At 34.2% G+C, this 14,394-nt stretch overlaps 1 protein-coding gene and 1 non-coding gene across 3 annotated transcripts in view; both read right to left on the bottom strand.

The window, feature by feature from the left end:
• The window catches only part of Sh (Potassium voltage-gated channel protein Shaker), a 695,621-nt gene that overhangs the window by 112,413 nt on the left and 568,814 nt on the right, over window positions 1-14,394 (bottom strand). For both annotated transcript variants that reach the window (XM_075301323.1, XM_075301324.1), the window contains exons 6-8: window positions 10,253-10,374; window positions 2,690-2,843; window positions 1,926-2,097 (exon numbers count right to left, since the gene is read on the bottom strand). In XM_075301323.1, coding sequence (XP_075157438.1) covers window positions 1,926-2,097; window positions 2,690-2,843; window positions 10,253-10,374 — 448 coding nt within the window. The remainder of the gene's footprint in view (window positions 1-1,925; window positions 2,098-2,689; window positions 2,844-10,252; window positions 10,375-14,394) is intronic.
• On the bottom strand, window positions 8,580-8,686 carry LOC142232459 (U6 spliceosomal RNA). Its single transcript, XR_012721139.1, has one exon. It is a non-coding gene; the product is annotated as a U6 spliceosomal RNA (small nuclear RNA).

The raw sequence follows: 14,394 nt of genomic DNA, 5'->3' as shown, positions 1-14,394 counted from the left end.
CATTTCGGTAGCTCCAATTGACAATTAGATTCGACAACCTGGCAATACATACCGTGTCGAACATCCCTCGGTGATGAGAGAGGCGGGAAATTATTTCGAAACTTTCGCTGAGCATATACGGCATTGAAAGGCTTGTATAACAATAAGCGTGTTGTGGTCCTTAATCTGTTAACGACCTTGTTTGATATTTCTCCTGTTTCTACACCCAAAGAAAGACTATTTTCCTCCGGAACGAAATTTTAGACCAACGATATCCCCACTTTCTATTTAAGGATTTTCTTTAAGAGCAAATAAACTCGAATTTGTGAAAAGCGATTCAACGATTATTTGTGAAATTTTTTATTTGCTTTGAAAGAAAATTTTTTAGCGTCAAAAGAAAACTTATCTTGTCTAAAATGTTGTTCCTGAGAAAAGGAAACTCTTCTTTCTGTGTATAGTCTGCTGCTTCAATTGTTTCCATTCGATGTTGTTGACATATGAGGATCAGATACTTGTGTTTACATTATTGCAACATTTCCGCAATTAATACAATCTTTGGAAGAGTCCGTGTAGGAACTCTTCCAAACAGAATTCGTACGACGATGTGAATGATTTGAGGGAAAATTCACTTTCGAAATACTTTCAAGGAAGAAGGTGAATGCGTCTTCTTCGAAAGCTTCGTGTACTTCGTCAGAATCTATTTCTGGCTCACTTAGACTATTCAGGCTGACTTAGATCAGTCCATTGTAATACCGCAGTGGTGAACTTCTCTCTTATCACTGAGTGCTGACCGATTCTATGTTTACCTCAATGACAAGGGACCTCCTTTTCATAGTCGAATCCGAACATTGCGGTGAAACCACTTTGAGAAGCTTTGAAACACTCAGAAATGTCATCAGCACAGGAACCGGATCTATCGTCCACTTACCACTTGTCTAAAATTTTTATTCGACATTGTTATCTTCTTGCGAGCAGATACCAGATTTTGGTTATGATTATGATTTTAAAATTTTTTTAAATTGCTTTTTAACACATTGCATACTTGTTTTAGATGTATTGTTTTTGTTTTTAGATTTCAAATAATCCAAATACAATATTTAAAAAATATTTAAAAATACTTAAAACTAATTTTAAATACTTTCTATAAATAATTTCAATAATTTCATTTGTGTATAGTACAATAAGCTCAAGAAAGTTGGGGAATAGGGAATGATATTGAAATTGAATGAAAAGAATATGAAAATAATTCGGAAAAATATTTTCGAATAATTTTAATAGAAATTAAATTAAATATAACAAAAATTACTGATCAAGTGCTTAAATTTAATAGAACTAATAGCCTGTCTATAGATTTAGAAAACCTGTATGTATGGTTTTCAGTACTATTTGTTTAAATCCCTGATTTTATATAAATCTATATAGGATAAATAAAATAATTTATATACACTCTAAAATTAATAAAAGCCATAAACTTTTATTTTAGCTTATTTTTGTTTGTTTGTTTTGTTTTGGTTTCCCTTAAAGCTTTGAGTTAAAATGTATGTTACAGTTTAAGAGTGGTTATAGCAAAAGAGATAGAGAGTGATTGCAAGAATTGTTTGTTGTTTTTGATTTGCCTTTAGCTTAAGATAAAGTGGTGTAGGAGTTTGGTTTTTGGGGGGAGTTTGACTTAGTAAGTGTTCTGTTATCACAGCAAGAGAGCAAGAGAGATATTTTAAGTGTTAAATGATTATACTTTCTCTTATGTTAGTGTTCAAGGGTAATAAGCTTTGTTGTTATATATAAAAAAGAGAAAGTATATAAAATGTTCATTTTGTTTATAAAGCCTTTTTGGTTTGGAGGGTTTTTCTTCTTTTTTTGTTTTTGGTGGTAATAGTTGTTTTTGTTGTTGATCTTTATAAGATTTTTTTTGTATTGTTTTATATAAAAAGTTTTGGCAAACTTACCTATAAATAAGAAAAATATAAGTAAACCTAATTCCCGCATTGAGGCTTTGAGAGTTCGTCCTAAAATTTGTAAACCCTTCGAATGCCTAGATAACTTAAATATTCGAAATACTCGAACTAATCGTATCACTCGTAATATTGCCAAGGACATAGCCTGATTCGATGACTTGTCCTAAAAATTACAATTTAATAACGTATTGTACAATAATTAATTATAAAAAATCTTTGTGTTTTTTTTTGTAATATTATAAATACAAACAGAAAAGTTTGAAATTAAATTACTAACAACAACAAAAAATTAAAAAAAAAAAATAAAAAATATTCAAATAATAATTTTTTATGTATATATAAATATATTTTTTATATATAAATGGATATAAAGGTATAGATATTGTTATTGTTATATAATATAATTTTAAAAAGTTATTGACAAAAAAATAAGACAGGCATTTTAAACAAAAAAAAATATATATATAAAAAAATTATTTACGGTAAATTAAAATTTTTGTTATTTTAGAAAATTTCTAAAATAATATTTTTTTTTAAACTAATTTTCTCAATTGGATTTTTTTTTATACAATTATAGCAAACTAAAAATTTCTGTTACGAATAAAACAAAACTTATAATTATATGGTCTTGAGGTCTTGTGTGGTGTTGAGTATATATTTTCAGTCAAGTCTTTGGATTGGTGTATTGTCCTTTCGTGTGTTTTTTTTTTTTCTTTTTGGAATATATATAAACATGTGAAACAATGTTAACATACCTGTGGACTAACTGGCGCTTTTGGAAGATTTAATGTATCCTCCTCTTCGGCTACGACAGTACCCAATGTTATGAAATAAGGAATGATGGCGATTATGTCGATAACATTCATGACATCCCTGCAGAAATTTAATTTGTTCGGACATGCGAGGAACCTATTTTCAAGTTTCGTTCAAATTTGCAGTTTTAGATTTTGTATTTGTTTTTGTTGGTGGTGGGTGACGGCCAAAAGAGTAGACGACGTTAATTATAAAATAAAGATAAAATTTTTGTTTCATAGGATTAATAAAGGGTGTTTTTTTTGTAAAATGGGCTTTAGAGATTTTTAGAGTAGAGTGTAAGAGTATAGATTGGGCAAATTAAGGTGTTAGTATATTGAAAATAATAACATCCTTAGAAAAAGAAGTATTATTGTGATTGTGTTAGTTTCAATTGTTGAAGAGGAGTTATAGTTTTATTGTTTATTTGTTTTTTTTTTTGAGGGAATTTCTGTTTATTTTGGTGTGATGGAACTTTTGTTTACATATTACTATTCAAACAGCGTTTCTTTTCATATAAATCATACAAAATAAATGGTTAAATATCTTTGATTAACCATTTAAACAATCGCAAAAAAAAAAGTTTCTATGAAACGCTAAGGTATCAATAATAACAATATCAAGAACTCCATCAACAAGTCTCGATTTATATCAATTTTAAGGTGGATAAGTGCTGGTGGTTGTTGGTGTATACTATATATAATTTATCCAAAAATTTCATTGTAAATAGGGAGTTTGCAAAAAAAAAAATAAAATAAAATTCGAATTTTTGTTTCGTTGTAAGTTCCTGTTTTCATTTCATTTCGTAAGCATGTCCGTTAAACTTATTGCAAGAAATAGAATTGGAATTGTGTTAAAAATTATGTCCTTTTCTTTTAATTGTAACGATTTGTTTAGGACGGCTTTTTAACAACTTTCGTTTAATGACATGACTTTAAAGAATTTGAGGAATACAATGTTACATTTAAGGTTTAGATTTTACTTGGTTGGTTGTTTGTTATGTTTTTTAGTAGATGCATGTAAACGTTTACTATGACATGGAGAAATACTTAAGAGATTATAATTTTATATAGTTTTCGGAGTAATGTTGAAAATGGGAGGAATGTGGAGATACAAGTGTTACCTTGGAATTGGGCAACCCTATTGTTTCAAACTGCCAACTGACAGCTCTATCGTACAGTTTGACATTTTTGACATTTCTGTAAATAAGAGCTTGTTTACAGCAAATTAACAGTTTCATCTCGCCAAAACAAAAATGGAATTAAATTGTGAACATTTTCGTGCGAATATTTTTTCAAACTTTCGACGTCGATTAACTCATAACAGTTGTCATTCCGGAAACCATTGATGTTGTGTGCCAACTGATATTACAAGATCTTCATGTGACTTATCGTGAGATTGATACACCTTAGGCTTTAGTAGAACCAGCAGGAACATTAGACTGCCAAAAACGAAAGTAAATGCTCCAAGAATACGATCGCGGTACTTCGAGACATCGTAACAGATGATGAATAGTACGAAAAAAGGGCAATGGTTTCGTTACTTTTGTGTGTCTTTAGCTCCATATTTGTTATTAAAAATAATAATTCGAAAAACTAAGATCCAAAAATCAAGTTGGATCACAAACCGCAATATATATAGAGAAGTTTGTGAACAATAGCTCTCGGTTTTTCTCAGCTAATCCAACGACAGCCTTGGGATACTCAAAAACATCGTGAGAGTGTTACAGCGAAAGGCAGAGCCCCTAATATGACAACGTAAGAGTTACTAATCCGACAAGATGCGCTAAGTTTTTCAACCGACACTCTAGGGATGCTCAAAAACATCCTGAGAGTGGTACAGCAAAAAGCTGAGCCAGTTTTTGCATTCGTGATCTCCGAGCTACAATTTACCCCAACCGAAGTTATCGATCATCATTAACGGCGTAAAACCCTACATGCCAATGTTAAAGCATCTGGAATTACTGGGAGTTGTGTCTGTTACTCTCTTTTCCCCTTTCGCAGCGAAATATAATTTTCGTCTGCAACCCCTCCCTCCACCAGCGAGGTAAAATCTTCGTCTGATACTCCCTCTTTGTCAGCGAAGTATAATCTTCGTCCGACACACTGCCCTCGTCTGCGAAGTATGATTTTCATCTGATACTCCCCTTCCCTTTCCAGCAGCGAAGTATACTCTTCATCCCATAATCTGACACCCCTCTCCACCCCCTTCATCAGCGAAGTATAATCTTCGTCTGACACCCCTCTCTACCCCCTTCATCAGTGAAGTATAATCTTCGGCTGATACTCTCTTTTGCCCTTTCGCAGCGAAGTATAATCTTATAATATTCGTCTGCCACCCCTCCCTCCATCAACGAGGATACTCCCTCTTTGTCAGTGAAGTATAATCTTCGTCCGACACACTCCCCTCGTCTGCGAAGTATAATTTTCGTCTGACACTCCCCTTCCCTTTCCAGAAGCGAAGTATACTCTTCGTCTCATAATCTCCTTTTTCCCCCTTTCTCAGCGAAGTATAATCTTCATCTGACACCCCTCTTCTCCCCTGTGTCAGCGAAGTATAATCTTCGTCTGACACCCCCCGAAGTATAATCTTCGGCTGATACTCTCTTTTGACCTTTCGCAGCGAAGAATAATCTTCATCAGCGAAGTATAATCTTCGTCTGATACTCCCTCTTTGTCACCGAAGCATAATCTTCGTGAGACACACTCCGTCCCCTACGTTTGCAAAGTATAATCTTCGTCAGACGAAATCCATTCCCCGTTCCTGCAAAGTAAAATCTTTGAAGTCGTCCTGTGTTCCCGATGTCCGTGTTGACAGCCGTAAGAGACATACCCTGAGTTCCGGCCATCCATCCCCAGCCATCTGGAGAGTAATTTCTTGTGCCAACTGGTCTAGTGGTTATATATTAATGTGTGAGTTATTTTGTATGAACCGTAGGTTACTAAATAGACGTAACATATATGTGTAAAGAAATAAGCAGCGTTTCTCTCTCTGGAATTCTGACAAAAATAAATGGTATGTAAAGACCTTGGAAGCCGCTGAGTCTATCCTGGCTAATAGTGTTCAAAACATGTCGTTACAGTACTTGACCAGCGTTCTTCTACTACTGAAGACAGGTAAAGACTGCAGAAAGAATTAATCGTTCTCCGATAGCCAAGATACTTGAGGCACTTTTCATCCTCAGTATTAGCCTCTCGAACGCATTCGATACAAACCAAAACAAACGTTAGATTCTTAATTGTCTATGTGGACGCCAGTAATACGTGGAATTTGGAGGTGATAAAGTGAATCAGGGAGTTCCTCAAGATGGGGTTATATCTCCAGCACTGTTCACCCTATACATTTCTTCTAGTCTCTATACATTTCGTTTGCGTTAAGATTGTATGATACTGTCATGATTATAAAGTTTTGGGCGCCTTGTTGATGACATCTGCGATTGGTTAAAAATCTACCTCGCTGGAAAATCAGTTATTTCACTGTTAGAAATTTGAGGATATTCGCCACCATATCCTCAGCCACATTATTCACTACATGGACATCAGAAATGCGCAGGCATTTTAATGTTATAGTTGATGACGTTACCATTCCAACAATAAACTACTGCAAGATTCTCTTGTGATGCTCTACTGTTAGACAAAGAAACTTTGTAGACCACCCATAAGGCAATTGTACGGTCAGTTGTAAACTATGCAGCGCCAGTTTGGACACCTTAGAAAAGACATAAATAGTTGAATAAAAACACACCTGTAAAAATACTGCCTTTAAAACTGCGACAAGATATCTCCGCAGTACACCCCAGGATCACCTTTGTGTTGTCCAATCAGTATCTCCTGGGTTCTTATCGCAGTAACATTCCAAACCAACATCTTTTGAATATGCAACCACCACACAGGAATGTAAGGGCTCAGCCACGCTAGTCACTACATGGAAATCAGAAGTACGCTGGCAGTTGAATGTTAGAGTCGATGACGTAGCCATTCCGACAACAAACTACTATAGGATTCTGGGGTCACATTCAGCAGCCCTTTTAAGTCGTCTGCCAACGTCATTGCAATTTGTGATAAATTCCTCGGCAGAAACAATGTTCTCAAATCGCTTGCCAGCACCTCTTACGGGGCGGGCAAAGAAACTTTGTTGACTACCTATAAGGCAATTGTGCGGTCAGTGGTAAATTATGCAGCGCTATGCGCGTTGGAATAACATAAACACCTGTCTCTGCAGTACATCCCTTGATCATCTTTAAGTGGAGCACAAGATCCTCCTCGTATATTCTGGCTTGCTACCGCAGTAACCAGCCAAATCACCATCTTGTAAATAGAGCACCCAGGAATGTAAGGACTGATCTTCATTATCTAGAGCGCAAGATCCAGCGTTATTAAAGAGAGCCTCAGATTGCATATCAGGCAGTCCTGAAGAGAATTCATGAAGATACTGCTGCAGCTGAATCGGTGTGAAGCTACAAGGATAATTCTGTTCTCGGAGTCTGACCACCAACGGCACGGACACTTTGCGTCCCATTTGAAATCAAGGGCCACATGATTACCGGTAGAAATTTGAGGTATCCGCTTCCAAATCCTCAGCCACGCTAGTCACTACATGGAAATCAGAAGTACGCTGGCAGTTGAATGTAAGAGTCGATGACGTAGCCATTCCGACAACAAACTAGTATAAGATTTTTGGGGTCACATTCGGCAGCCCTTTTAAGTCACAAATTGCAGTGACGTTTTCCACGGCAGAAAGAATGTTCTCAAATCGCTTGCCAGCAGCTCTTACGGGGCGGACAAAGAAACTTTGTTGACTACCTATAAAGCAATTGTGCGGTCAGTGGTAAATTATGCAGCGCTATTCTCGTTAGAATAACATAAACACCTGTCTCTGCAGTACATCCCTTGATCATCTTTATGTGGAGCACAAGATCCTCCTCGTATATTCTGGCTTGCCACCGCAGTAACCAGCCAAATCACCATTTTGTAAATAGAGCACCCAGGAATGTAAGAACTGATCTTCATTATCTAGAGCGCAAGATCCAGCGTTATTAAAGAGAGCCTCAGACTGCATATCAGTTAGTCCTGAACAGAATTCATGAGTATCCTCATGAATTCTGTTCAGAAGCTGAATCGGTGTGAAGCTACAAGGATAATTCTGTTCTCGGAGTCTGACCACCAACGGCACGGACACTGCGCGTCCCATCTGAAATCAAGGGCCACATGACACGCAATGTTGATCTTGGCAACGGATCAGAAAGCAATGACTTCCACCACCATCTGTCAACGATGACGAAAGACTTCTGACTAGGTCGGTGCTATCTCAGGTAAGATCTGGCATCTCTATGTATTTGAACTGTTACCTCTAGCTTCTGAACCAGTCAATTTAGGATGTCTGCCTAAATTGTGGACATTCGCCCCCATCATGAGGCATCTCTTCGCGTGTCCTGCAAAACCTACAAATCTGATACCTACTTCACTCTGGCCTCTTTCAGTAGAGGCAGCTCGATTCCTCAAACTGGATGTAGAAGCTTAAATGTCTAATCCATATAATTTGTTTTGTCTTTTTATTTTGTTTCATACACCGATTCCCAGGGGCTACACTAACAACGTAGCCACCAAGATTAATGATTCCAAATGTCACCGAAAGCAGCAATAACAGTGACGGTTAGCGAAATTCCAAGTGCACACAGAGAAGGAATATGATCACCTCAAACATGTTTCAAGAGCAAAATGTTATGTTTGGACGGTGACGGTGACCATGTTTGACGAGAAAACAGCATTTTTATGATTAACATGTTACGTGGTCACCATCCAAAAATAACATTTTGCTCTTGAAACATGGTTGAGGTGATCATATTCCTTCTCTGCGTGTGTGGAACACTTCAAGATTTTGCGTGTCATCCTTGCTCAGGGGCCATGTTAATCTTCTTCGTATCGTTGCAATTTTAGTATATGTTCTGCCGAAACAAGAAATTCCGAGTGAATCAAAATCTCTTATTGGAAAACCTTTTAAAAATAAGCGCAGATCCTAAACATCTCTAAAATATTACCTGACCTCTGTATTACTTTTCAGACAGATTTTTCTTCCAATAAAATAAGTAACAACTGGTTGCGAAATAATATTCCATCAAATGTTACAAAAGGTAATATGCAAAAGTTGTGAAATTTAAATTCCTGGAATAGGCAAACCTCTCAGCGATATTGCTGATCAGTTCATACTGGTACACTTAGTATCAGGGAACTGTAATGACGTTGTGTTGGCTTGACTAGAAACTTCGTATTTAGTACGTAACTGCAGAGCAACTATGTGCAGCCTCTGCAACTTCATATTCATGCTATAGGGATAATATTGAAGTCCTCTTAGACTCTAAGAAATTTCGAGCCATCTTAATGTAATGTATACACTAAATCACCTTGATATCTATGATAATTGATATTTGCATGATAGGGAAGTTTGTAAATAAGCTTTTAAACTAAAAATGAAATAATCAAGAACCTCTTGACTGACTTGACTTGAATCTTCTTTTGTTTCGCCAAATCATCCTCATCATCAACATTTCTTTTCATCCAAAATAAAATTATAATCTCTAGTTTAAGCCACCGTTCATATTTTTTTATAAACGAATAATTTTTGAAATAGCGAGAATAAAAAAAATTAAATATCCACATAATAACTCCGAATCAACAATGAAGGACTCCCGAAGGGATCTTTGTGAGACAGAGACATATGGGTTCGTAGGTTAGGTTGATCATTCAGGACCAATGGAATATATATATTTTTTTTGGAATTTGTAATTTTACGATGATCTCTTGGTGGAAGGAAGGGACAAAACTGCGATTGACCAAATTACAGTTTGGGAATGTTCGAACGACATGCCATGATTTGAAAGGGAAGGCGATGTAAGAGAGAGAGATAGACGGAAAGTTGAAATCTCTTGGGTTGACTGCGGATGCCTTAAATCTATCCAAAAATTCTCCCAATTTGTGCCATTGTTGGAAGTTGTATACAACGACAACAACAATATTTGCAGTCTGGTCGGGTCCATTTTCCGTAGAGTTCCTGTATAAAAAATAAGCTACTGGTAGAAGCTTCAGCATTTTTCTTTTTACATTAAGCAGCAGTTGATAGTCCTTATACTATATCGAAAAACCTGTGACTTTTTTTTTAAATTATCTTACAATTAACCATGAGCTTTAAGAAAAACTTCTTATAAAGAGAAAATTTAATATAAATTGAAAAAAAAATTAAATTTCCAAAGGGATTAGATAAGAAACGTTACGTTACATTAGCCTTGCAAGTACTATAGTAGATATCAAAATAAAATGGGATTAAAAAATATACTTGGTATAAACTACTATTATAATATTTTTACTTAATAGATGTATTAAAATATTGCTGTATATATAAATCATTTACTCATTTAGTTTTTTTTTTGTTTTTCAAAATTCCATCACACCAAAATTAACACTTTCTGTAGAATACAAAACAAAAGGAAGAGAAGGAGACTGTAATCTCCTGATATGGCTTTCGACTCTTACCTAACAGTGAGTTCAAATGTAAACCAAATAATACATAACGTTTCTATAAGGAAGAAAGGATCTGTGATGTCAGGCACCTCATCTTCCTCGATTTTTGTGCCGTTTGTAGTTGTGTTGAACACCTATAAGAATATATTCAGAAATGTTGTTTTATATTGTAGAAAAGGAAACAAAAAATAAGAAAACCCAAAAAAAAAAAATAAATAAATGTGTTTAATAAATAAACGAAATTATATATAAGAAAATAATATAAAGAACACATTTCACTTTGTATCTGGAAATAAGATAAATTGGTACGTTTTTTTTATTGAGAGCATAAAATATATTTTGATGTTTGCATGATGGTTACTGTGGTTCCGTTGGATATTATCATCAGAGAGTTTAGAAAATCGTATGTGGCTACTCCTTAATGTGAATCCCTTGCTACTTTTTAACGTGAATCTTGTATGAATATAAGAGAGTAGCATTATATTTTTAGATCTTTAATACAGTGATAATAACATTAACATGTATATAACATTTCATGTATTTATATGTTTTTTAACATTGAGATGTATAACATGTACATAACATTGATATAGAACTTGTAATGTCAGTTTTTGTATATGTACCATTTGAGAAAGGTTTACATAAAAATTTTAAAAATATCATATTTGGATTTTTCATTTTCCTTTTTTACAATAGTCATCTTCATCAAATGTATTTTCTATAGAAACAAAATCTAAATCAGGAAATCGGTCTGTATAAGAAATGATCTGCCAAAGTCAACGTAGTATTTAATATTTATTTTAAGAAAGGTTTTCATAAATACATATTTGAGAACTATCATATATGGATATTTAAATTATCCGTTTTTGTCGGACATCAAATGTAATTTCTATAGGAAAAGGATCAAAATCAGGAAATCGGTCTGTAGCCGAGATGGTCTGTCGAAGAATTCATAGTATTCCACATGGATTTACGATGTATTTTACCATACGACGAACATAGTTTAATTCTATAAAACCAATGCTCTAATAAAAGCGAATTTCACGAAATTTATTTTAATATTATTTGCAATATTTTTGAAATTATTATAGGTATCAAAACAGTCAGTTTGATAATTTGATTTCAATTTTGTTGAAAATTTGGATATAATTTTTTATATCCAAATTTGTAACAAAATTAAAAATTTTAAACAAAATTAAAAATTTATAAGAAAAAAATTTCGTCTTCAAAAATAAGAGAACGACAAGGCGGTCATTGCTTTAAGAGTCTCTTAGACTTAGAATGTAGAAACCAAAACAAAATGAGCTTTTCAGAAATTATAATACCTAAAATACAAGCCTTCTTTCTCATAGTAAACGCTTTTAATTCTAAATTTCTAAATTTTTTTATTTTTTGTATAGTTCATCGGCAAAATCTGATACCTTGGAAGAAATTTTCATCTGTGTAAATTTTTCGATCACAAGTAATAAAAATGTTATTTTTGGATACGGAAGTAGTGGAAAATTGGCTCTGAAGCGATGAATTTAACATGGGCTTGTCGTAGCATGGATATTCTCCAAAAAAGTTACAAAATTACCAATTAGCAAATATTAAACAAAATGAGTTATAAAAAGTTGAATGAAAAGAACTTCCTGGGTAGTTAAAATAAAGAACATTTTTGGGAGGACAATTTTGGAAGTTATGTCTTTAGAACAACTTCCAAATTTTATTTTGCTGGGGAGATGTAAAGAATTTGTATTGTATGGCATACCCTGGGGCAACACCTAGAGCAGGCACAAATGCTTAATGTATATACTAGGTTTCGACAATATGCTTTGAAAACTAGTTGGATTCAAATGTCTGTTCTTAATCGAAAATTTTCTATTCGCAATGTACTCTTCAGTAACATTTTCCACATATTAATATTAAAATTTTTCTAATTCTATGATGGTTATTCCTAAATATACAGTATTGCTGGGGGTATACAACCAAAGAAAAAAATACTATCCTCCGGAACGAAATATTAGACAAACGAAATTCTCTTTCGTATAAAGTATTTTCGTTTTGAAATCCGAATTTATGATAAGCGATTCAACAATTGTCTGTAACATTTTTAATTTATTTTGAAACAAAAAAAAAATAATAAATAAATAAATAAAAATTTTAGCGTCAAAAGAAAACTTTGATAATTGGTTTTTCACGTCAATATATACCCAGTTTTTTAATGGGTTACTACGTTTTATATGTTATATACAGGTATAAGACGTTTTCCACTTATTCCACATTTGGACTGTCGGAAACCAAAAAAAGAATTGTCATTCGGGACACCTCTGGTCTGAATGTAGTTGTAGGAAGGTCATCAAACAAGTGGAAACTGTATAGTCAGGAAAGTGTTCATAGTCTAAGACATCGCCTTAATAACAATCAAAATTTTATTCAAAATTCGTATTTTCGCTACTCAAGAATACTGATAGATGCATAGTAGAGTATTGCATGAAATCGTTAATTTTTCTCATGCAATACTTCACTTTGTAAACGGTTGGGTCCGATATTAGAGAGGGATAGAATACATAAACACGTTTCACCGAATTAGAATAAGGGCATATATGTATCCGCATCGGATCATATTCTTTAATAACTCTTAATAGTTTTGTTGTCGTTGACGATACAAAAAAGAATTTATTCATATGAGAAAAGTAGAGAGCTGCAAAAAATGTCTTTTCATTGCTTGTATGAAATTAGCTTTCGATTGCAGAAAATACAATCTCTTTCTCTCAGAGCGCAAGAGAAACATAAAATATAAGTACTAGAGAAAGAGAACCACATGTATTTTGTTTACTTCACGTGGTACCTTGAATATTTCTCAGTTATGTACCAAACAAAACTTTAAATATTTTCAATTAATTATTATATTATTAGAAAATTAATTTAATTTCCTCAAGCTAAGCCAAACAATTACAATGTAATATAGATAATTCCATATTTGCATTTCACAAACATGTAGTACTTCATTTAGGTCGGCTCTCGGTGCATAATGCACATTATTGCTCTGAATACACTATACCATAATGAGAGAAAAAGAGGAATTGTTTTGCGAGATATATGTGTACTTTGCATGTACAAATAGAATTAGGCGTCTTTCAACATATGGGTGATAGTTTTATCGTCTTTCGCTAAGATGCCACTATTTCTGATCGAAAGGAAGTTTTCTGGTGGTAAAATCTCGACCACAGCAACAATAAAAACAATTATCGCGTGGGGTGTTTGCGTTTCGAAACAAATTCAACTTTAACAGCGATCAAAAATCTAAATATAGACTCCATACATCGACATAACTAATTTTTCAATAGCACCTCTCTGAGAGTACATGTGTGTAAAAAGCCACTATCAACCAACGAGCGTGGTTGGCACAGAGGGAGAGCCTCTGACTTGAAACCGAAAGGTTCCGAGTTCAATGCTCGGTGCATCCGATCATCATTTTTATTTTTTACAAAATAACTATCGTTTTTGTAACTACTTTTAGTCACTGATTCGATTCCCCAAGAACACTATCGCGTAGTGGGACATTTGTTCCCGAACGGGGACCCTAATTCGATAAAAAGATGATATCGCCTGCGAAAGTTTTATCTTCCGCGGCGAAACTACTTCGATACACTTTCGATAGAAAATGTTTGCAGGGACTTCTAGTCATTACTATGTAGTAGTGACTACTTTGGCCTGTATGAGTCCGTGTTCCATGTAGTCACCTGTTGGAGAGAACGTAGCACATAACTCGATGTATAGGCAATAACTCGAGTTGTGTTTTTGTTTGCGCTCAGAGATAAAGAGCGTTTGATTGTTATGCCAGAGAGAAGAAAATACAAGAGGAAGAAAATTGCTATTCTCGCACAATGACTTCACCGATTTGGTACAGGGTGGCCAAAAAAGACTGAAGGACTAAAAATGGTTATATCTTGTTTGTTTTTAAAATTTTTTTTTGTCTTTTGCAGGTTATTTACTGGTTTTTGGAGATAAATCATGGCTACATGGCATGGCACGCCTGCAATATGCTATTCGTTTCAGTCAAATAGGCAGAGAAAATGATAACTTTTTAAACAATCTTATAATAAGCTCATTTCCACTTAAATGGCTAAGTAAACAAACAAAATTGTAGATTTTGGGAAACTCACAATCCT

Source organism: Haematobia irritans, chromosome 3 (genome assembly GCF_050003625.1).
Source record: "Haematobia irritans isolate KBUSLIRL chromosome 3, ASM5000362v1, whole genome shotgun sequence".
NCBI lineage: Eukaryota > Metazoa > Arthropoda > Insecta > Diptera > Muscidae > Haematobia > Haematobia irritans.
The sequence above is the reverse complement of the archived record's forward strand: the minus strand, read 5'-3'. Positions and strand labels throughout refer to the sequence as shown.